We start from the raw sequence: 24,729 nt of genomic DNA, 5'->3' as shown, positions 1-24,729 counted from the left end.
GACCTCCGTGCAGTTCTTCGCCTCTGCTCCTCCATATAGAAAAGCAGTTGTGTTTGTAAATACAAACAGGCGTTTGCATTAACGTATAAATGAGCACTACCTTAACAGCATCCATGATCAGTAAGCAAACTAACTGTAAACAATAGGACGCTCACATGATGTGATGCATTTTTAGTCGCATACTGTGACGTTTGAGAACCAAAAACTCCGTTTGACCTAGTTCACACGCAAACACAAAAACGGAGTTTTCAGAAATCTCCACTTTGGCCGGAGTTTTTAGAAATGATCGTTTTCCGTGATAAAACCTCCGTTTTCGTGTAAATGAAAGGCCAAAACGCATGAAAATATATGTGTTTTCCCATCGTGTAAACGGGGTATTAGTATCTTGTTAAGTGTCTTGCTCTGCAGTAGAATACTATTCTACAGGTGAGGTTAAAGGGTCATTATAACAAAAAATGCATTATCAGCGTAAAAAAATTGGTGGTGTCCCTGCATTATCGTGATATCACGTTAACTTTGACAGCCATAAGGTTGAAATTACTAACAAATCACTTTTTTATAGTAGTTAGAATAAAAATGCTGATTTTTATTTAATTTTTTTCCTGAAACATCTGTTGCTGTTTTCCCAGAGCTACCACGGGGGCCCCAATAGTAATCTAGTGAAGTACTGACTGTGATTGCATTATATAGTCCTAAACGTTACTCTGACTAATTACTATTCGATTATACCTGATTCATCCTTTTTTGCCACCATAATTCTGTTAACATAAAATTCTATAGCCTCAGATGCTTTTGGTGGCGGTTGAATAATTGTGCCATTGAGGTTTGCGCTTTACATTATGATTGCTGTAAATACTGTCATTATTATACCATTTACTTGTGCTGTAAAGTGAGGTGGTTACTGACCAAGCTAAATTATTTTCTTTTCCAGTTTGCTGTTAATAAGAACCCTCCAGTATTTGGTGCAAGGTACTCTCTTTGTGCATGTGGCTGCTTCTATATTTGTGACGTTCACTGCAATGCCCCCCCTGAATATGGATTGGGATACGTATATACCGTCATTCGTTGGTTACCCAGGTAAGTCTTACCAGCACATATTGGGCTACTTGTTTTCTTGTGTGTTCTCTAAAGAATGGCAACAAATGTTTAGCCACCACTGCCCTGTCTTTTCTGGCAGTTATTTATTTATTTTTACTGTCGCCATGGTTGCGGCATTTGTTTGTCTGTTATTATAACTTTTCTCTCGTCTTTCTACCTTCTATATTTTGATGTAGTGTAGGCTGAACCCATTGGAGTGGGGGGCAAATTCTAGCACTTTCTGTCATACTTTGATGATGCTGGCATGTTCCAAAATCAAATGTATTTTCTTTAGCTAGAATAGTATGTAAATAGTATGCATGTCATATAAATGTTTTTTTTCTAAAATCATCAATAAATCCTTGTACTAGAAAGGGACACAACAAGTATCTCTGTTTAAAGTACATTTAAGCTATTTAAAACAAATGTGTTTAACTTATAACATTTCAGTTGTATTATGACCAAAGAGTAAGCATAATGTGGTCTTTTGACTTTTGGAGTAATTGGTCCATGAATTTTCCGGCCACATTTATGCGACAGGCACTGTCTATGTAGATTGGTGGATGTTCATAGCTTAACATGTGCTGATCACAGCGCTGGAGAGTATTGTTGTTACATACATTGATATCATAGTTTGTCAGGTCATTGTTGGCATATTTTTTCTTTCAGAGATGTCCGACGGGAGGCTAAGGTATTACTTTGGAGCATATTGGATAGTGGCAACATACACAACAACGGGCTATGGTGATGTTCGTCCTAAAGGATTTGAGGGAATGTTATTCTCCATTCTGGTCATGATTTTAGCGAAGATACATGTAATCTACAGCATGGGGCTCCTTTCCTCTACTCAAGCAAATAAACAGTCACTCCAGGTTACCTTTGAGGAGAAGCTACAGGTATGAATTTAACAGATTTTTTCCTTTTTAATTTAACTGCACACTGCATAATGTGAAAAATGCTAAAAAGTGGGCAAGGGGCCGAGAGAGTGGGACTGAGGAGGGTAGACTCCTATGAACAATGAGTCTCGATCAGCAAATGAAAATGATTAGAGGGCATTATACATTTCATGACATAGATATGTACCAACCGGTAGTAGACTCTGTCAGCAATGGCCTTGCATAGTTCAGGGCTGATGTTAATCAGTAGATGGCATTTTGAGACATTTTCACAAAAAACACAAAATGCAGATTTTTATAAAAAGGTAATTTTTCAATATTAACACCACCATTAATTTCATCATAGTACAGTCATATAATTTACTTTATAGCGCAAACAAATGTAAGGGTTCACTACCTCTTTAAACACATTACCATTAGAAATGTTGTGTCCTTGTACTAAAACGGAATTATTAACTCAATGAAGTAAACTATTCACTCTTCCCTGAAGTAAAATACCATGGCACTTTGGGAATTGAAATTGTCTACCAGTATAATATGGCTGTCTCCAGGTCCAGGGTTTAAAGGCAAGGTGCCAATTACTGGGGTTCTCCAGTGATAACCCCTGATAAACCATGGGAAACCCCTGAAGCACACATACCCCTTTTCCACCAAGGCAGTGCCAGTGCTGGTTCGTAACCAGTGCCAATCCTTAAACCAGTTCTTAGATTTTCCACACAAATAAACCTGGCTCTGGGTTCCAAAAACCGGTTCCAACTCAGCACCAACTTTATGCTGGTCCAGAAACAAGAACCGGTGACATCGGGTGCAAAAACACCGGTTATGGGCGGAGCTACCCCACCAGCAACAGACATTTCCGCCGCCATTGTTTTTCAGCCGTCAGCCGATGATTGATAACGGTGAAAACATAAATGAAAAATACATCCAGCAGTGGACCACGGATTAAATAAATACCTTGATAGCGATTTGGTCATCAACAGAAATGCAAGACAAACTTGAAAAGGCAAACTTGAAAATATGGGGAGAGTTGGCGATGGCGGGGTTCAAAAGGACAACAGATCAAATAACAAACCAATTTAAAAAATAAGGACAGCTTTCATCCATCAAAATGTGTTGGTTTGTCTGCCTAGTATACAGTTACTCTTTCAATCTGGCTTGTTTTTTTGTGTGATTTGTGCTAGCTGCCGTGAGGTACTGCTAAAGTTGTTATGGCAACTGGTAAGTATATATCAGTGTAGTAGCTAGTCAACTCCCGTCATGAACTGCATTGTCACTCATCTGATCTACGTGAGGAAATATAGAAAACCCGTTGCCAAGTAAACAGTAGCTCGTATGGTACTACATGGTATTTAAAATGAAACATAATTGACCGCTCGTTAGGGCCCAGCCCCCTTAGTTACTGTTGCTACGTCTGAGACAATTCCCTGAACTGTCAAGCCTAAAGCCATGGCAAGTACGGGGACAAGCGCTATAGCTGTCAGTGTGAGTGATGATTTTTGGAGTAATACCTCCGCGATATCCTCCAGATCAAGGCAAAAGGGACTGCAATATGCAGTGGAAGGATATATCCAAAATATTAAGATCAACAACGAAGTAGACACAACAATAATCGAAGCAAAAGCATACAGGTCTTAATAAAAAAAATTAGAAACCCCACGACCTCTTCATTAAATGCAACCAGACTAGTCATTTTATTTCACCACTTGGTAAGATCTGTATATAATGTTTCAAACTAGCTAATAACCTACAAAGATTCTTTATTCTTATTATGTATTCCGTCTCTGGCGAGAGACTCTGGAGGTATCTATCTAGCTAGCTAGGATGGTGGCAATCTAGAGAACAGTACAGTAACGTACCAGTGTGGATCAAGATAGCTGCTAGTAACGTTATTGTTCAAGGGATGTCTGTGCATGTTGCTGAAGGTATTTCACAGTCACTGTAGTGATAACTTGCTTGTAAAATGATGATCCTGATGTAATGCTATGGCTTTGTATCAGATCGCCAGGTTATTGCTCTCAGGTTGTACCTTGGGATACTCAGGAGTAGGTTGCCCATTCGCAAAATGCTATAAAGATTAAAATAAAAAAAACTTCATAATGGCCTTTTGTTCAACATTGATACAGTATGTTAAGCTCGAGCTAATCTCTCCAACTAAAGTGTTAATGTTAAAATCAAAATGTTAATGTTGTCGTCTGTAAAATTGCACGCTGAGCTATCCTAGCTAGCGATGTTAATGTTACGTCTGTAAAATTGCATGCTGAGCTATCCTAGCTAGCGATAGCAAACGCCAGCAGCATAAGTACAAAGTGTTCCTTAAAAGTTCTGTTCAATGTTGTATCAAGCATAAATACAAAGTGTTTGTTAAAAGCTCCTGGCAACTAGCTGGCGTTTGCTATCGCTAGCTAGGATAGCTCAGCGTGCAATTTTACAGACGGTAACATTAACATTTTGATTTTAACATTAACACTTTAGTTGGAGAGACTAGTTATGTACTTGTAGTGGTAATAATACAAGTTGTCATGAACCATAACTGTTTGGGGATGTTCTCTCAACTAGATAGTTATGATAGTTATCTTACCTAGTTATCTAACGATAGCGTAGTTCGCTAAATAGATAACTAGCTGCAAGCAGCTTCATTTACTTTGGAGCAGACATATGTGTGTTTTTCGATATTTTGATTTGGCAGTGGGGTCTCCCACACTGTTCAATCCACCGCCGGCACCTTTCCTCCTGTGTTTTGGGCTTTGGAAATGCGAGAGAAAAAAAACACGCTTCCCTCTAATCTCTGTGTCAGATTTATAAGGCCCGTAGGCAGACTGTTTCACCATGCTGCTCAGACCTGAAAGTTGTCGGACCTTCTTCTCTTAGTAGCGGTTGCTAAGGTATGATTGGACGAGGGCCGTTCTAGGGATGAGCTTTGCGATCGGTCAATTGAAGTTTTATCTAAATTAGTTTGCCTTCTCGCTGGAAGAAGACCACCCATGAATAACTCACAATTGTAACCATAGTAACATGTCACAACATTCCAAAACGTTCAGTTTTGGTACTGGAACCTGTGGAAATGCAGGCCGGTGCTGAAAGGAACCAGCTCCAGCACCGACACCGACACCAGCACGGCCTTGGTGGAAAAGGGGTAACAGTAGCCACATTTTGGGGGGTCTCAATTTATTTTAATTTTGTAAGTCACAACCACTACTAAAATATAATTTCAGTATTTTACATCTGCTAATCAATTTAAAAATGTATTGACCCATTATTAACAAATATTTAGACAGAAATGGATTGCAATTAACAAACAGCATGTTAACAAGGGTCTGTTAACAGAAATGGCTTACAACTGATTTCAATGTTGCTGTGCAAAACATTCATACAATGGTTGTTTGCAATTCTCAGAAGGTTACTGTTACCCAGCAAGAGCTTAAAACATATGTGAGGTGCTTTTCAAATCACTTACCTGCAAAGCCACCTTTGAATGGTGTTTCCATAAACCTTAAATGATTGTCCTTCCTATTAATAGACTGACAAATAAAATGACTGTTTAAAAAGTAGACAGTCTCAGCACCAATAGGGTAGTGTAAACAGAGACTAGACTAGCCTAGATCATGCAGGAGAAAGTCCATTGTAAACAAACTCCACTGAGGTCCAAGTATAACTTCCTTTTTTTTAGTCAAGCCCTGCCATTTGGAAGTAGATTCCATCAAATAAGATAGCCTACATATCCACTAATGCACATGTAAATCGAAGAAATGGAGAGAACTGGAATATTGTTTTTTTTTTTAGTTTTACGTTTTTAAATTCCGAGGACAATGAGACAGATACCGCATTTACACCGACATTCCATAACGTTCAGTTTTGGTACTGGAACCTGTGGAAATGCAGGCCGGTGCTGAAAGGCACCGGCACCAGGTCCGGCACGGCCTTGGTGGAAAAGTAATAAGAGTGTGTAATGGAGCTTCAACTTGATAAATGAATACTATATGACAGGAACTGGATGGGTTAAGTTTAAATAATTACTCTAGGAGATTTAACCATTAACCTTCCCATTGATACCATTTGATACTGCAATGACAGAGTCATAAATGTTGGGACCACAGAACTAAACCTGGTTACAGAGCAAGCTGTGCATGTTTATAAACCATGGCACACACCAATGGAATAGTGGCTGCAATTAATCAAGTCTCAGCTGATTCGGCAGTCCATGTAAAATAATCGACAGCTATGAATCAAAACTGAATAAATGTTATTTTATTTCTAACAACAAAGGAACAGCTGCGGAAGGACATATACTATCAACATGTGAAGTGTGGGGAGTTACGAGATGCTTCTGATATCAGACAATGATATCAATTGGTTGTCTATGGTGAAAATGTCATTCTGTGCAACAATATCTTTTATTTAGGAGCTACTAACTACAATGTAACGCAGGTAGCAGTGGTGCAACTGAAATTTCTTTAGCACTAGTTCAAAACTAGAAGCTTTTGATGTTAGATTGAAGATTTATTTCACACCCAAACTTTGGGTCAAACCTACACGCAATTGGTGCAACCAACTGCTGCCTCTTAGACCTGAGGTTCCACCTGATTAAACTCATCTGTCCCATTTTCTTGATGAGCTGATTTACTCCATGTCGTAGTGCAGTCTTGCTGCTCTGTTGTGTCAAACCCCAAACCACCAAAAAGAAAACAAAGAAGCACATTCCAATTAGTGGTTAATTATATGTTATATGTGTTTACTTGTCAACAGGCCTACACTGTAAATACAGCAATGATAGATATGACATCTATAACTGTCTGTTTAACTAGCATTTAAATAAAACATTTCCTACTCTACCCTGTACACATGTAAACACCCTGAAATTACCTTTTTAGCATGGCTAAATTGTCAAATAAAAATGTGTGTAGTCTATGTAAGTGGATGGTGACCTATGTTGTTTTTCACACTGAGTTATCATTTCTTGCTGATTTTGTGGATGTAGCTACAAGACATAGCTTTGCATAGTTTCGTAAATTATCCTTATCTAGAACAATTCAAGGGTTTACCATTACCATTTTTTCTGACTATTAACCACGGTTTACACACCCTTGGCTTGCAACACCTGGCAGCGAATATGTTACTCGCTGTACACACTGCTCCGCGTGACTTACTATCTACAGCCCACGCCCCAGAACCTTCTTCCCAGGTCCCGGTTGTGGTTCACCAATACTTCGATCCCGAAACTAGCTCCCCCTATTGGAACCCCCAGATAAACACTTCTGTTATTGTGCCTGATCAACATGACATTCCAACCCTGATCTCGCAGAGGAGAACACGCCCGCCGCAACGTTTCAGAAAACAAACTCTCAGGGGCTTGTTGCAGATACAAGACATTTCTCCGCCCCCCCCAACACATGTACAGTCAATCAAAATATCACTACCTTTATAAGTGACCCCCAAGAATTTAGAAACAGGAAAGGGGTGGGTTTCTTACACCTAAACATAAGAAGTCTGTTGAGCCATCACAAACTTGACCACATTAATATTTTAGTAAACCAATCAAATCCTGACATATTGGTCATATCTGAGACATGGCTACATAAAAATATAGACGACCAAACAGTGTATATTCAGGGATATAATATTAACAGATCTGATAGGGCCAGTGGGGGGGGGGGTGTAGCTGTCTATGTTAAAAGCACTTATGCTGCTGCTATTTTAAGCGCTGTATCCATCCCAAAATACTTATAATTAATTTGCCTAAAAATTGACCTTGGCTACAATAACCAGACCCCCTAGTGCCCCGACTATTGCCTTAAACAAGATGGCAGAACTTCTTATTCCTCTTACTGACTCAGAACTAATTGTATTGGGTGATTTTAATTTAGATTGCTCAACTGATGCCTCCGAAGCTCTTAAGGAGCTGTCCTATGACCTGCATTTTACCCAGCTAATTTCTGTGCCCACTCGTCCTAATGTGAAAGACATTTCTAAATCTACTTTAATTGATCTCATTTTCTGCAACAAACCTGAAAAATATGTTGCAAATGGGGCTTTAGACTTGGGGATGAGTGATCATTGTCCCATAATATGCATCCGTGGCATGATGTTGCAGAAATGTGGTTCTCGGGTGGTAATGAAAAGGAATTTTAAGCTCTTTGATGAGCAGGCCTTCTTCCACAACCTTTTTTACAGTGACATAGCAGATACTCTCAAAATACCTGATGTTGATCTAAGACACTTCACCACAACCTTTAACTTTATGGTTGACAAACATGTTCCTTATAAAAAAATGCAGGACTAAGAACAGAGTCAACCCATGGTACTGTAATGAACTTGCAAAACTGCAATGTTCCAGGAACAAGGCATGGACTCTAGCAAGGCAGACAAATGACCATGCCCAATCGCGAAAGCCGATTTTTTTTTTTGCGAAAATGTACTGATTAATCCAATAGACCAGGTGATTTCTGGAAAGCAATTAAGAGTCTAACAGGAGAGCGCAGTACATGCCTGCCTGCTAGCCTTTTAGCAGACTCCACTGTTTTAACTGAACCCTCTGACATCTGCTCTGCTTTTAACAGACATTTTGCTGCAACTGGGCACCTTGATAATACTGTCCATACTCTTCAAGCAGATCCCTGCACATCCCCCGCTATCTCAGTTCCACTCTCAGAGAGCAGCCTTAGTCTGACAATATTAGATTCGCTTCAGGTCTGCAATGCCCTGATCAAAATGCATCCAAAGAAGTCGACTGGTGATGACAAGCTTGACCCTTTCTTTCTGAAAACCTCAGCTACTGTCATTTTTGAACATATTACCCACATCTTCAATCTCTCCATAACAACTGGTGTTATTCCTTCAACCTGGAAAACAGCCCATGTTCTCCCACTGCACAAGGGTGGTAGCACAGATAATATGAACAACTACAGGCCAATTTCAAAATTATCATATCTCTCAAACATTCTTGAATCATTTGTTAATATCCAGCTAAAGTCACTATCCTCTTTTTTTGAGTCCATCTCAATCAGGTTTCAGAGCCCGACATAGCACTTTTTCTGCAGCTTCCCTTGTGTTGAATGATGTCATTGCTGCCCTGGACAATAAGCAACATTTTGCCGCACTATTTGTGGACCTCTCAAAGGCCTTTGACACTGTTGACCACCATCTACTTTTACATAATGTATCACTTATCGGCTTTGACCATATGAGCCTACAGTGGTTTAACAGTTATCTCACCGGTCGCTCCCAATGTGTAAAGGTGGGCAAAGTAACATCACTTTTTTTTAGATATAGATAAGGGGGTACCCCAAGGCTCTCTCCTTGGGCCTCCACTTTCTCAGGTTCATCTTTATGCAGATGACACAGTTCTGTACTGTAGTGCTGATAACATTGACTTTGCTATAAATAGACTGCAGCTCTCCTTCCACATGCTAGAGAAGCAGTTAAGTGACCTGAAGCTAGTCCTGAATTGTGCCAAAACAAAATGGATTATTTTTACTAAAGCTAGAAGCGCTGATTTTAACAGTTTAAAACTCTGTTCTATATATGGTACCGCTCTGGAAAGGGTCACCAGCTATAAGTATCTAGGCATTTGGGTTGATGAGAAGCTTGATTTTAAAGGCCCCGTCACACCATGACGTTCTTGTCAACGTTCTATGAAGTTAGAGGAAACGTTGGTAATCGTCCATGGTCGCTGGTATAGCACCAGAAGAGCGTTGTGTGAAAGCTGGTGAACGCTGTAATCGTCAGTAATCGGCGGAGAGCGCTGGTCCGAAAATAAATGTTTGAACATGCACGTTTAATTTAAACGCTGGAGAACTTTCATGGAACGTTTTATTAACTTTGCACGCGTTTGGCTATCGTAGTCAGTCGTTGGGTGGGTAGACTGAGTACAGTTGATGCACCCGAAATAACTTATGTGTGCAGATTTTTAGTTTGGACATGCCTACTAACGTCCTCTTTGATTCCGGGAAATCTGAGCACCTAACCCATCTCTCATACAAAGATATCGGCGAAAGTTTTTTCACGAAGGGAAGATCTTGATTTTATCATGTCCCTTCTACAATTAATATGTTATTAACCATACGTGATCAACAAACGCAACTTACATCATTGCAAACGTTATTCTGTGCACTATAAATCTACATATTCCATGCTATCATGTCATGCAAGGTCATTGCATAATCTAGCGAAAAGCGGAGTGGAGGGTATGCTTGCTTGAGCCCAGCATGAAGTAGATGTACTGAACTTGAACATAGCTGAGCACTGTTATAGCTGGTGCTGTTCCATGGCAGATGGATATGATATGAAGACTTGTGACATGGACAATGTGTGTGGATGTGTTGATGTTTTCTGATAATAAACATTGAGAAACACAAATTCAGTGTCAAATTTAAATAATTTATTTCTAATAACATAAAACCCCAGGAATAACGCCCGTTATTTCGTAAATCACAGTAATAATAACAGTAAATCTTCGTCCGAAGACATTGCTAGTGAAAGAGGCTTTGTATTATTCTTACTTTCAGCAGCATTTATCATCTTCTTACTTGCAGCAGCGCTAGTAGCAGACACGTCAGCACACGTTTGTCGCGCACCAGTGACACGTCACAAGTCGCTGTTACATGCTCCTAATGCGTGAGTCCCACGCTAGTAGTCATGCGTCAGTACTACGCTATTTTTTCGTTAAGTCACACGCCAGATGTGTCCACCTCGCCCTAGAACGCTCGAAATTGAACTATTAGAAAGTTCAGAGAACGTTGACCAGAACGTTATGGTGTGACGGGGCCTTTAAGCACATGTGAATCATCTCGTAAAAAAGCTAAGAACAAAATGTTCTCTACAGAAATAGGTGCTGCTTCACTTCCCTAGCCAGAAAACGCATTATTGAGTCTGTTTTAGACTGTGGTGATGTTATTTATTAGCCTGGATGCCAGACGAACTTAGCCACGCCCACACAAATTTTGGTCGGGAAGTTCGGTCTGGTGTCGCTCCGTTGGGGAGAAACTATCTCCTCACAAAAATCTGTGAGGAGATAGATAGACCAATCAAATTGTCAGAGCGGGCTTTATACGATGATGGACAGATGATCAACCCTAACGTAATCAACCACGTCACCAAAGAGCTTTTGGGGTGAATTCGTTTTCAACAAACATGGCTGCCGTTGGAGAGCTGAAATGTGGAAATTCGAGTCTGTTTTAGAAGACATTGACCGCACATTCATTTTGAAAGAGGAACAGATAAACGCGATCAAGGCATTTGTCGATCGAAAAGATGTTTTTGCCGTCCTTCCTACGGGATCCGGTAAAAGTTTAATGTATCAGCTGGCCCCATGGTCTACGTTATGGTCATACTACGTTGCTCTGATTGGTTCTAGATATATCCAATTGAGCGAAGAGGCATTTTTTTTCCTGGTTCGGTTGAAACACGCCCCATAATCACAGCCCAACGGAGCGGTATCAGACTCATATTCTGACTAGAATTATGAGTATGGCATCGTCAGGCTAGTTATTTATGGGAATGCATCCCAAAGCACACCGAAATCCCTGGATGCTGTATACCATTCTGCTCTGCGTTTTATCACGGAGACCGCTATGGCACACACCACTGTACTCTGTATAACAAGGTTGGCTAGCCAGCCCTGTCTGAAAAAAGGGATGGTTATTGGAAGATCTTTATTTACAAAATGATCATTGGGCTACTGCCACTATATCTCTCCTCTCTCATCAGCTGGAATTGTAATACCCTCAATACCCGCTCCCAGAGCTGGCTTTCCTTATATTTGCCTCATGTTAACACTAAATTGGGGAAGACAGCTTTCTGTTATAACATTTGGAATGAGCTCCAAACATCCTTGAGGTTGTGCACATTTATTTCATTAAGGGAATTCTCTAATCTTATCTCCTTTACAACTGACTTCTCCTGTAGTGATTGTAACTGTTGGTTTGCTTAACCATATTTTTCGATTAAATCTTCAAAATTGTTGTTTTATGTCCTTTCCTCTTGTATTCCTGTATTATTTTTTATATATATATATATATGCATACTTTTTCTTTTTTTTTTACTTCAATGAATTCACTTTTCATTGTACCCTCGGCACCATTGTAAATGAGGGCCTTATTCCTCAATCTGTTTTCCGAGGCTTAAATCAATCAATAAATCAATCAATCAATCAATCAATCAATACAGTTTATACAGTGATTTATGTAGCCCTGCGGTCAATCCTCACAGTTGTGGCCTGGTTGTTAGTAACCCGCACCTGGTTGTTAGTAACACGCACAGTAACTGCCAGGTAAAGCATCTATTGGTCTCTATCTCTCTCCCTCTTTCACATATGAATCCCATTAGGTCAGGTAAAACAACATGGGATAGATAGCACATTTTCATTCAGACTCAGTCCTATCAGTCCATACCACTAGCTGGTGTTGTGTATTCCCACCCGACTGTTGCCTATTTAACGGGATGCTACTGAGTGCGAACCTCCATGAGAGCTGTGTAAAACATGCAAGGGCTCATGCCAGTTAAGCCAGTTGTGAACTGTCCTAGCTAGCTGTAGTAGTTGGTAGCGTGTATAATATGAACTCACGTAAATATGCAGGGAATATGAACTTGTGTTAATATGAAGCTGCACAGGCACCCAGAGGGTTTTTTACCTATTGTAGGTTTTTAACTAACCTAGCTATCTCTAGTTTAGGGAACCATCTTAACAAATGGCAGCGGCTAACGTGTGTTAATATGAACTCATGTTAATACGAAGTTGTGTTAATAAGCTGCACAGGCACCCTAAAGATTTCTACCATCTCCTGTTATGATTTTATAAGTTACATTTAGGAGACTGTAACATCAGCTAGATAACTAGCTATCATTTCATACAAAAGGAACTCTGCCAATTAAACTGTTATTTAAAAGTGTCCTTAGCTAGACAACAATAGCAGCCTGGAAACACTATTTGCAGCATAGCCAGCTCACCAATAAAAAGCACTCTTGGGTACAAAGTAGGGCTGAACGATCAATTGCATTTGCGATTTAATCGCGATATGATAGAACGCGATTTTCTAACCGCAACGGTCGCGATTAAAAACGTGGTCTAAAAAAAAAAAATTAAAAATATTTTTATTTTTTTATTTTTTTTAAGATGGTACATTTTGCACACAGTGTTTAAAAAGTGCATGCCTTGTGTTTATTCTTACAATGACTTTGTTTAAATTACTTAAATGCACAGTGGCAAAGCCACCGATTTGTTGTTCTTGATTCTGTAATGAGCAGTTAAATAAAAATGTAAAATGTGGGAAAGAATATTTTACACTAAATGTATCTAATATTGTGTTGGTCATATTTAAATCATTCATTACGATTTGTTGGGAAATTTTTTGGGATAAAATAAAAAAAATCGCATATTAAATCGCAATCGCAATCGCAATATTTGGAGAAAAAAATCGCAATTAGATTATTTTCCCAAATCGTTCAGCCCTAGTACAAAGTGATTACAACCACTTGTGAATGATGTTAAATAGCTTCGCATACACATTAAACAATCCTGAGAGAATTAATGGAAAATCAATCAATAGAGCAAGGGCTTACTCTGATATCAATGTAATGAGTGAAGGGGGTGAAATCCCCCCTCTCCTTGCCCATTTCTAACACATTAATTCAAGGGTTGCATTTCCCACTGGAAGCCTCTCACAATATTATTATTATGGTACTAGGGCACCAGGGGATTGATTAACGATTCGACTTACGTACATTCTCACATGACACCATAACACTAGATACATGCTTAATAAAAGTGTTCTCTGTGAGTGAGTGAGGTATTTATGTGCATGTGGGGATGGAGTAGTGTTTTCGCTTCAAATACCCATCCCTACTTCATACAACTTTTAAATGGCTAGTAGCGCTCACACTACAACTTCATGGCATTTAGTTTTACGTGACACGATTACATAACGTTGAATATACTAATACACCAGTTTGTTTTATAAAATGACATCAAATACTGTACTGCAGTTCATAAATGCAGCGGTTAATAGCCAGGGAAATATGGGACACATCATTTTAGTTTTTTGGCTTATCTAAAATGTATTTTTTACATGATTTTCTGTTATATTTCAGGCTATTGAGGCTTATATGGTTGGTGCAAACATTCCCTCACCTTTACAATATCGGGTGACACACTTCTACAACTACATTTGGACACGCACAAATGGAATTCAATCTAAAGTTTTGTTTAAAGATACTGCTCATTGTATGAAAGCTTCAATTTTTTCAAGGTACGTAGTGTATTCTTATACTGTATATTTGTTGCCTGCCATGGTTGAAGGTCATGGACCTTTTGACCAATAATGAAAATCATGTGCAGTAATGGCTTGGACTGAGCCGTAAACAATTCCAGCCAATCAGCCACAATCCTTCAGGAGCATGAAGGGAGGGGTGTTATTTGATTGGCTATTCAGATTCCATTCGCTAGAATCGCGGACTGCATCTTTAAGGATGTAATGTTTGTCAATAGTTTGCAGTACAAAATGACTGTGGAGAATGCTTAGATTGTCCTCCTGATTTTCAAAGGTGAATGATTAGATTGTCCTCCTGATTTTCAAAGGTGCTCAACAGGCTTTTTTGTGAGCTGTGTTTCGTATTTTCCAAGCATGGTGATATTTGCAAATAGTGGGGATATTTATAAAACACATTGTGTTTGTTTGTTTTGTCATTATTGATCCATGGGTATGGATCTCAGGCTAAATTAAATTGAAGCAATTAGACCAGCACTTAACCAGTTCTGACATGTGACTCCAATATATATTTGAGAAAGTAAGTTTGATACTTAGGTGTCAGTTCAAGGCTTCATGGTAGGTAGGTATAGTAGTCAGTCCTCCCAATTATTGCTTATACCATGCTCAGGTAGGAGGAGAGAGAATCAGAAGCACGCAGATGAATTCATTTATACATCAGGCAGGAGAAAACATGTTAGTTGAGGGCACATACTAGATTGATAGTGGTTAAAAATGAGTGAGAAGCTAGCTATCAAAGTATTGGTTGTAGAACAACACAGTGTGCTCATAAGGTCACTATTATGAGGATAAGTGCAGCTATGAAGCAGGGATCCATGTCGATGATGGCATTTGTTTGTATAATTACGAGAAAATAGGATGGCAAACAATATGTACATATAAAATGTATCGTACTTGTTGCAGAAACCAGTGTTGTGAAATAAGGTAATTTTACATTAACTTTGTAAGGGTATAGCTGAGTGAAGCATTGTTTCATTGCAGAATATCTATTCCTCATCTGAAGAACAATCAGTTGTTTGCTCATCTCTCAGAAACCTTTCTGCACCACCTCTCAACTAAAATGCAGCTGACGAGCTACACAGCTGGTAAGCATGACCTGTTTTACTTAATTTGCCACAGCAACAATTCGATGTGTTTGTACTTCTGTTGTGCTTGAGTTTAGCATTAGAGAGTACTTTGAATCAATTTCACATAGCGAGACATGCAAGAGAACACTATCCTCAGTTAGATATGGTGTTAAGGTCCAGATGAGGGTTGTGATTGACCCCACTTTAGTTTGATTCATTTAAACCTGTGGAACAAATATATTGTGCAATAACATTAATATTTGTATTTATTTATTTAAAATAAAAGTAAATATGGCTATGTAAATAATTCCTATAGTTCAAACAGACGTACTGTATATATTTGTCAGAAACCTGTTAGACTGGTGATGCTCTCTTTCACAGTCAGCCTTTATATATTTGCTCACGTAGTTTTCTCAATAAAGGCAATAACAACAACAACAATAATAATAATAATAATAAAGATAATGTAAAAAACAACCATGCAATATTATTATAATTATTTTTATTAATAATATTATTATTTTATCCTTTATGAGGTATATTGAGATTTTCTTACCATAGAACCCTTTCATAATTCTGTGGTACTGTATCAGCTGTTGCAAAATACATTATCTATGAAAATGAACACATGTAAAGCTGCAAAATACTTATTGACAACTACTTGTTTTTTTACATTTCAGGAGAGTACATTAAGAAAAAAGGAGATGTTGGTGTTGGGATGTGGTTGATCTTATATGGCAAAGTAAATTTGAACAGACACAAAGCAGAAGAACACAATGAAACCATATCCACTGGAAAAATTATAGGACTACATCTTCTGTTCAAACGCAAACACTGTGGACACACTGCCATTGCTGAAAATTATGTTGACATTTTCTATTTGACTAAAGAGAGTTTTGATGAAGTCTGTTCATATTATCCAAAGGTTAGGAAAAGGCTTGATAAGAGAGCAATTAACTATGCAAATGTAGATTTGTAAAACTATCAGTTTCAAGTTTTATAATATCTATTATAGTATTTTCAAATATTTAAGGTTGATTATTCATTAACAGTATACATATTGATATGAAAGTTGATAGTTGATATGAAAGTTTTGCTGTGTTCACTTCTGATATTACATTGCCTTACAAACCTTGCTTGAAATGTGAAGAAAATAAACATTGTTGCATTTTGCTGCACTAGTCTTTTCTAGTCTTAAATGTTGTGACTGTGAAAAAAATTATGTAAGAATATAAATATAATAGTAGATAATCTACATTTTACGTCAAAAATGATTGATAGTTTCTTTGCCCTAGTGTGTGTGCGTGCTTGCAAGACTGGGGATGTGTGAGAGAGAAAAGGGTGTGAAACATTGGTCACTGACTTTCTCTGCTGTTAGTTGAAGGGGCAGCTACAGAGATGTCGCTGTGTCACGACAGTGTCTCACAAGCAAAACGATGTATGGCACATTGTTAATGTCGATCCCTGGACATGTTTGGTTAACTATTTGTTAACTATTAATGATTGGTTGATTGATTTGACTGGTCTTTTTTGTCTACTGAAGTGACTCAGAACATGTCACTGATGAGATGATGGACGTTGGCGGCGCGTAAACATGCAGCGGCTGGGGGCTCTCCAGATTAGGATTTTGTTTTTGTTTTTAGTAATTGTTTAGTTGTAGTTTTAGTTTAGTATTAGTTAAGTTTAAAGTGTAATAGCGGCTCGGGGTTCTCCCGATTATAAGATGTCATTGTTTGTAACTGTTTAGTTGTAGTTTAGTTTAGTTTTAGTGAAATCGCTTAGTTGGTTGCCATGGCGACATGTACACAACTTGTACACAACTCGACTGTCTACAGTCGCCAGGATCTCCTAAACATTGGAGTACGGAGTGAACAATCCGTAAACAGCGACTTTACCCACACACACAGCATACCAGAGGATATAGCCCGGACAGCAGGCTCTCCGTGGATTGTCATTCCCACGAGCAGGAGGAGGAGGCGCCGAAATGAGAGGAGACAAAAGCGAGGCTGCCGAGCTGGCGTTTACGCGCAGCTGAGAAGACGACCGCATAAACTGCCACTTCCTAGCATCTTCCTCTCAAATGCCAGATCCATCACAAATAAAATGGATGAGCTGAAGCTACAGATGGCAGCAAACGGACTCGTCCAGGACTGTTGCATTCTGCTGATAACGGAGACCTGGCTCCACTCATCCATTCCAGATACGGCTATCAAGCTAGCAGGACGCACAGCGTATTGCCAGGACAGGAACAGTAACTCCGGTAAGAGCAGAGGAGGGGGGTGTGGTGGCCAATTCTAAGTCTTAAACTATTTTCACAATCAGAAACTCAAGACTCAGGACGTGTTGTTCCAACGGATTTACTGTAGTACATTAAGCCACAGCAAAGAGATGTATACCGGAAATAGATCTGCCAAAATACCTTCCCGCTAACATATTTAAACCTGTAATTAGCACCTCCCATCTATGTTTTGCTTGTGTCACGACCCTGGCGGGTCTAGGCCCCGCCCCAGGCTATTTGCATATCTGTTCTGTCTCTGTTTCATTAGCAGGTAATGGGAAGCAGGTGTACCCCAGGTGTAACCCATGATTGGTTGGGCTACAAAAGCCCTGATCAGATGGCAGTCGGAAGCGTTGGTCGTCGTATTTGGATAGAGATTGGTTTTGGATTGTCGTTGGTTTTGGAGTGTCGTTGGTTGTGGATTATCGTCGTCGTTGTTTGTTTATATTACCATTTACCTGACTGGACATCACATCGTTTGTTTCTCTTCATAACACTGATCTTCACCACACGTTTGCTATAATTATTAGATAACTATATAACCTTGTAAACCTTTAATAAATATATTATTATTATTATTATCCTAAATTCTGCGTGGCCTCCCCCTTCTTGTTTCGTGCCTTGAGCTGGCACGTAAACACGGTGGGGGCTCGCCGAGATTTTTTTCCGGGAATCTGGTTAAACAACTTTTCATCCACTCATTGGGGAACAGTGTGGTAAAGCTGTATTGATTTTATAGATCGGGATATTGGCCTTTGATGCTGACGGGCATAAAACTGCCGGTGCAGCAGGAAGGGTATTGCAAATTGGGGGAGACACACGCCGGAAATTGGTAAGTGAAAAATTAAACTTTTAATTGTTTTCGTTGGGTTGCCGTGGAGGAGGGAAGTCACTTTTTCGAAGTGATTGCAGCTGTTGGCTCTCGCTGCAACAGACACGCTGTGCAGGCTGGGGAAAATTGGGTACAGGTGTAGTGGTAACTGGGTGGTAATAGTAGGTGAGTACCTACTGAGCAAACGCAAAACCCCTGCGCAGGTTAAGAGCGCTTACCGCTTTTTTGTTGTTTTGGCCGGGCTTGTAAGAGTTTGTTGTTTTTCGTGGGTGTGTCGGACGCGCTTGGAGTTGCTTATCAGCTCAATTGCAGGTGGACACACTGAAGAAATAGCCATTGGAAATAACGAGGACTGTGTTTGGAGGTAGATGCCGGGAAGCTCTAGTCGGTTGGATTTTTGTAAGTGGGTGGTGATACACCTGTGCTTAATTACCGGGTGTGCACGGTTGCGTCTGAGCCACCGGTAAAGAACACGATCAGGGAGAAGGCATTGGTAGACCTTGGGCCAGATCGGTTGCAGGGGGGAAGTAGGCATTGGGAAATGGAAAGCGATGGCAGAGTTTTTCGAGTCTCCGACAGAGGGTATTTGGAGGGACTCACGAAGAATCAGTTGCGGGAAGTGGCAGAACATTATAAGTTCAACGAAACGTTGCCGAAGGACCTTAGGAAACAGGAGTTAAAAGAGGGAGTGAGGAAGGGTTTAGTAGAGAGGTCCATAATAGTGGCACGCTCCTATCCTGTAATCCCACAGCAGCTTCGACTCCAACACGCTCAGAGTCAAGTTCACCTGCGCGGAGAAAATTACCGTCAGTTTTGAGCAGCAAATGGAACTGCTAAGAGTGCAAAACGCGGAGAGAGATAAAGATCGGGAAGAAAGGGAGAAGGATCGCCAGTTGGAATTCGAAAAGATGAAAAATATAAACGAGAGACGCGCGAGACAATGATCGGGTTTGTAGAGATAGAGAGGTTAAGGTTAGTAGACGAAGGGAAGTTGCAGGAGTGTAGAACTGGAGACTCCTCTAGGTCATCGAGGGGGGGTGGCATATGAGACGTTATCAAGCATGGTTAGGTTTCTGCCAAAGTTCAATGACCGTGATCCCGACATTTTTTTTCCCTGTTCGAAGGCATTGCCGAGGAGCGGGGTTGAACGACGCAGAGCGTACCCTGTTGCTCCAGACTGTTCTTCCGGGGAGAGCGCAGGATGCGTTTGTTGCCCTGCCTGTGACCGACCGCAGTGCTACCAGCGAGTAAAAAGAGGCAGTGCTGAGGGTTTATGAGCAGGTTTCCAGAATTTTATAGGCAGCGGTTTAGGAACTGGCGAAAAGGAGACCAACAAACTTATTCTGAGTATTTCAAGAGAGTTGATTGGATTTTTTAATCGCTGGTGTTCGTTCTGTTCAGGTCAACACGTACGAGAGTTTTGTGTGATTTAATTGTTTTAAGAACAATTCAAGAACATTGTCCCTGAACGGCCTGGCTGTGTATATTAATGAACACAAAGTTAAAACTGGCCGCGGAGGCTGCCGTACTCGCGGATGAGTTTCATTTGACGCATAGAGGCACACATAACGAATATGTACCGACGCAGGCCTAGTTCCCGCGGGAGGAACGAGGGACAAGTCGTTTAAATAGTGGTCCATCTGGGACTAGACAGATGCCTTCAAATCGGAGTGAAGTGGGACGTCGAAAAATGTCATTATTGTTTGAAGAGTGGCCACTGGAAGAGAGAATGCCCACTGCTCGAGGGTAGAGAGGACAAAGGGCCGAACCCTCACAAATGGGACTCGGTAAAGGGGTGGGGTGTGCAGCCCCGGTGCGTCAGTCCTTTTCGCACTGAAAAGAGTGTGCAGGTGAATTTCAATGTCCCAGCAGGGGGTTTCGGGCTGTGAGGTGCCTGGTCCCTCTGGACTTAGGGCAGTGTGTCTCAGAAGTCCACTGATGGGCATGTCGGGGAGGGGTATGGCCCGTTCATTACTGATGGTTTTGTTTCACTGGTAGGTAGCGCTGATAAAACCCCGGTTAAAATTTTGCGAGACACAGGTGCTACAGAGACGTTTGTAGCGGAAGGGGTTTTACCGTTTTCGGTGCAATCTAGCACGGGGAAATGTGTACAGATTCGGGGCATGGGAATGCATACCATGTCTGTTCCTCTGCATAGGATGGTGCTAAGTTCCGATCTGGTCCAGGGGGAAGTGGTTGTTGGGGTTCGCCACGCGTTGCCTGTGCCGGGAGTGCACATGATTCTGGGTAACGTTGTAGCTGGGCACCGGGTATGGTCAAGCGGGTCAGCACCACTGGTGGGATCAACTAAGCCAATAGAGGCCACTAAACCAGATGACGGGGTCACAGAGGTTCTGGATAGTTTCACTGAGTGTGTGGTGACGGGGGCGAAAAGTAAGGGAAAAGCAGTGAAGTCTCTGAAAATTGGAATGGGTCTAACAGAGTTCTGCGTGTTTTCCCTATTCATTGGAATAATCTTGTTTATCGAGAGAGCCCTCCTTGCGATAGTAAATATAATATTTAGTACAGGGTTATCATTGGTCGTCGGCCTGGAACGTACTTTCAGAATCTCTTGTCAAAAAAATAAAGGAAGAGCCACAAGTTTCTTCTTGGGGGGTGTATGGGGTGTGTTGATGGGGTGGCCCATTATTGGCGTGCTCCTCGAAACCTACGGCTTCTTTTTGTTAAACAGTGGTTTCACCCCTCATAAAGAAAAGGTCCAGTTGGCATGGACTAATGCATTGTCCCCCGCTTCAGATGTGGGGATAAGTTTGTTGGTGATATTGCTTGCCTGCTTAATTAATTTATCTCCTCTTCCGTCTCCTCCCCTGTCCCTCTTAGACTGCTTTTCCAGGCCCACTGGAATTGCTGAGGGGAAAATAGGTTGTGTGACTGGGTGAGCTGGATGAATGGTGAGCGTGTGAGTGAATAGGGGAATAAGGGAATAGGTGAAGAAGATGGTTTAGGTGAATGGGGGTTTTGGATGGTGCAGAATCCCACTTAGGTGGGCTTCTGTCATAAGGGGGGGGATGTCACGACCCTGGCGGGTCTAGGCCCCGCCCCAGGCTATTTGCATATCTGTTCTGTCTCTGTTTCATTAGCAGGTAATGGGAAGCAGGTGTACCCCAGGTGTAACCCATGATTGGTTGGGCTACAAAAGCCCTGATCAGATGGCAGTCGGAAGCGTTGGTCGTCGTATTTGGATAGAGATTGGTTTTGGATTGTCGTTGGTTTTGGAGTGTCGTTGGTTGTGGATTATCGTCGTCGTTGTTTGTTTATATTACCATTTACCTGACTCACATCGTTTGTTTCTCTTCATAACACTGATCTTCACCACACGTTTGCTATAATTATTAGATAACTATATAACCTTGTAAACCTTTAATAAGTATATTATTATTATTATTATTATTATCCTAAATTCTGCGTGGCCTCCCCTTCTTGTTTCGTGCCTTGAGCTGGCACGTAACACTTGGTTGACCAATCCAGCCAATTAAACCTGACCTCTCCATTCTGACCCCACCCAAATCAAAAAGACTTCCATGGTATATAATGTAGGTGAAATTGGTACCAGCCTCACATGGGAGTACCAGACTATGTAGGTAACTTACCCTGTGAGCAGGAGCCGGGTGAATGTGGGTGCAATTGTATGTAAATCGTGATACCGTCTTTGCGAGGGCCACCAAGACACACTGGTGCTGTCCTTGCAACAGCAACAATATGTTGGTAATCTCACCCGATTGGACAGGCATCAACCATTCAACACAAAGGCAGATCAATTAAGTTACCTAGGGGGCGCCACACAAAGTGTAGTGTCCTCCCCGTGGTCAAAATAATGATAATCCACAAATCAGTCTCGTTAAATATATCAGTCTCATAAAATATATTATACTATCAATTTGGAACTCTGATTAATAATTAAATTAATAACTACAACCAAAGTTACCTTACTAATAGTATAGTTGAAGGTCATTAGAATTCTGAATAGAAGAGGTTGGAAACATCCACTCTTGTGTAACATTAAATAAACCAGCGTATATAAATCAAAGTATTTATTTACACAATGATAAGAAATAACACACAATCTGTAATCTAGCTAAATGTAACTAACCAATGAATTGAAGGAATGGGTGTATGTGTGTGTGTGAGCCGGTGGGCTCGGGGTTGCGCTGTTAGGAGCGCGCCAGAAAGAATGTGTGTGTGTTCCTTTGTCTGATCACCGTAGTTCCGCGTGCATGTGTGTGCACGTACGCGAACATACATGTGATGTGAACAAGGCGAGCCTATATGCAGCGCGAAGTTCGAGTATTCTCTTCGCGTGTGTGGCTATGTGAAGGCCAATGTGTATGTAATCGTGCGCGATTAAGGTGCCATGTTAGAAAAGAGGGAAATGGTTAGTGATGCATGCAAGACCCGATGTGTCTGAGAAGCAATCCTAACGATAACCCAGATGGTGTGGCGAAACCAACTACCAACTAACAATGAAAATATATAAACAGTTACGTTCAGTAAACAAAACATATGAAACACATGAACAATGGCATGTAAACAGTCTGATGCTTAGCCAGGTTGTGAATAGCTAGGATAGCTAAATGCCCAGTTAATGTCAGAGTTACCAGTCCTTTATGAAAAGGGTCGTGCTGGCGACGTGGATGAGGCAGAGAAGGGATGATGCCGTCCGTAAATGGAGAAAGTTGTCCTTGCTGTGATGTCTCTGTTTTACTGCAGTTTAGGTCGGAGGATTTGATCGCTCAGAACGTTGCAGTTGCCTTCTGTAGAGTTAGCTAGCAGGTCTAATGTTAGCTGCTTTCGCTAAACTTACTGCGTCTCACTTATCAGTTCGGTGACTGAGATCTTAGGCATATGTCGGCCGTAAGAAGTGAGAACAAAGAGAGTAGTTCTTCACCGTGTGCAGGCGATGCCTGAGGTGAGAGGAGGTCAAAGAGGCTTGCTCCTCGGTCGAGGCCGGGAGGGAGAGCTGAAGAGGTCCTGGCCAGGTGGGCGCCGACAAAGAGAGAGAGTCACATCTGGGGAGATGCGGCTATTATCCACGCTCAGGGGGCGTGGTCGAAGTCGAATCAGGTTGCCGTTTTACGATAGGTAAAGTCTGACGTAGGTTCCGGATGAAACATACGTAAGTTAATGATTAAAGTCAACCACAATGGACGAATTCCAGTGTACCTACAATAATACCACACCCATTTTAACCTTAGGTCACTTCAAGCTACGCCCTCTTATTTTAAATCTCTACCTCATCTGAAATGTAACCCAAAGCTAATCTTTACACTCATTCAACAGGTATCTGGTAAATCTATTCCTTATTCATATGAAAATATCCCACAGGGGCTATGCATTTATGTCAATGTAACAGGGTTAAAAAATACTAGTGCTGTCAAACGATTAAAATATTTAATCGCGATTAATCGCATTTATGTCATAGTTAACTCAAAATTAATCACGATTAATCGCAAATTTTTATCTATTCTAAATGTCCCTTCGTTTATTTTTTTTTCCATCATTTTATTTTTATTTTAATGCCCTTATCAACATGGAAAAGTGGATTGGCTTGCTTTATGCAAATGTTTCATTTTATTGAAAACCAACATTGCCAAACAGGGCGGTACAAAATAAAATTATAAAGTGCACATTTCAGGTAAACAAGGACTCAGCCTATAGTGCAGTTAAACCATGGCTTAATATTTTCATTTTTCCAAGTTTGCTGGGAACATAGCAGTCAGGCCTCTTATTTCAGAAAAAATGAACTGTAACAGTTAGGTTACCAATAAAAGGTAAGCCTACTACTTTCAGCCAGCTGCCTGTTGACATTTTCAGACAACAGTGAAGCTCGCTTCTTTTGCACAACACAACTTTTAAAAGTAAACTTTCCATTCAGAAGCTTTTTATCATCCATTTCGCCGTATCGCGCTCACTATTCACTCAAACCGTAACGTTAGCCTACTACACAGTTTGCAAGGCCAAAAAGAATGTTAAGATGGTACATTTTGCACACAGTGTTTAAAAAGTGCATGCCTAGTGTTTATACTTAAAATGACTTTTTTTAAATTACTTAAATGCACAGTGGCAAAGCCACCGATTTGTTGTTCTTGTTTCTGTAATGAGCAGTTAAATAAAAATGTAAAATGTGGGAAAGAATATTTTACACTAAATGTATCTAATATTGTGTTGGTCATATTTAAATCATTCATTACGTAGAGGATAAAAAAAAAATCGCATATTAAATCGCAATCGCAATATTTTGGTAAAAAAATCGCAATTAGATTATTTTCCCAAATCGTTCAGCCCTACTCCACAATCATTCCTC

General features: G+C 40.6%; 1 protein-coding gene across 1 annotated transcript; it reads left to right on the top strand.

Moving 5' to 3' along the window:
• The first annotated feature begins 941 nt into the window (after positions 1 to 941).
• LOC116222887 (cyclic nucleotide-gated channel rod photoreceptor subunit alpha) lies at positions 942 to 16,613 on the top strand. The gene is made up of 5 exons (XM_031577967.2): positions 942 to 1,077; positions 1,747 to 1,973; positions 14,055 to 14,212; positions 15,212 to 15,315; positions 15,978 to 16,613. The coding sequence occupies exons 1-5, from the start codon at positions 1,020 to 1,022 to the stop codon at positions 16,274 to 16,276; spliced, it is 846 nt and encodes a 281-aa protein (XP_031433827.2). The 5' UTR covers positions 942 to 1,019; the 3' UTR covers positions 16,277 to 16,613.
• Positions 16,614 to 24,729: the final 8,116 nt, after the last annotated feature.

The sequence above is a fragment of the Clupea harengus genome, chromosome 12 (genome assembly GCF_900700415.2).
Source record: "Clupea harengus chromosome 12, Ch_v2.0.2, whole genome shotgun sequence".
Classification (NCBI taxonomy): Eukaryota; Metazoa; Chordata; class Actinopteri; order Clupeiformes; family Clupeidae; genus Clupea; species Clupea harengus.
This window is presented reverse-complemented; position numbering and strand designations above follow the sequence as displayed.

Bases quoted from the DNA above. Each gene is read 5' to 3' on its own strand.
- LOC116222887 (XM_031577967.2), top strand. From the start codon at position 1,020: ATGCCCCCCCTGAATATGGATTGGGATACGTATATACCGTCATTCGTT. The intron at 1,974-14,054 runs GTATGAATTTAA...GTTATATTTCAG, and splicing joins CCTTTGAGGAGAAGCTACAG to GCTATTGAGGCTTATATGGT. The intron at 15,316-15,977 runs GTAAGCATGACC...TTTACATTTCAG, and splicing joins GCTGACGAGCTACACAGCTG to GAGAGTACATTAAGAAAAAA.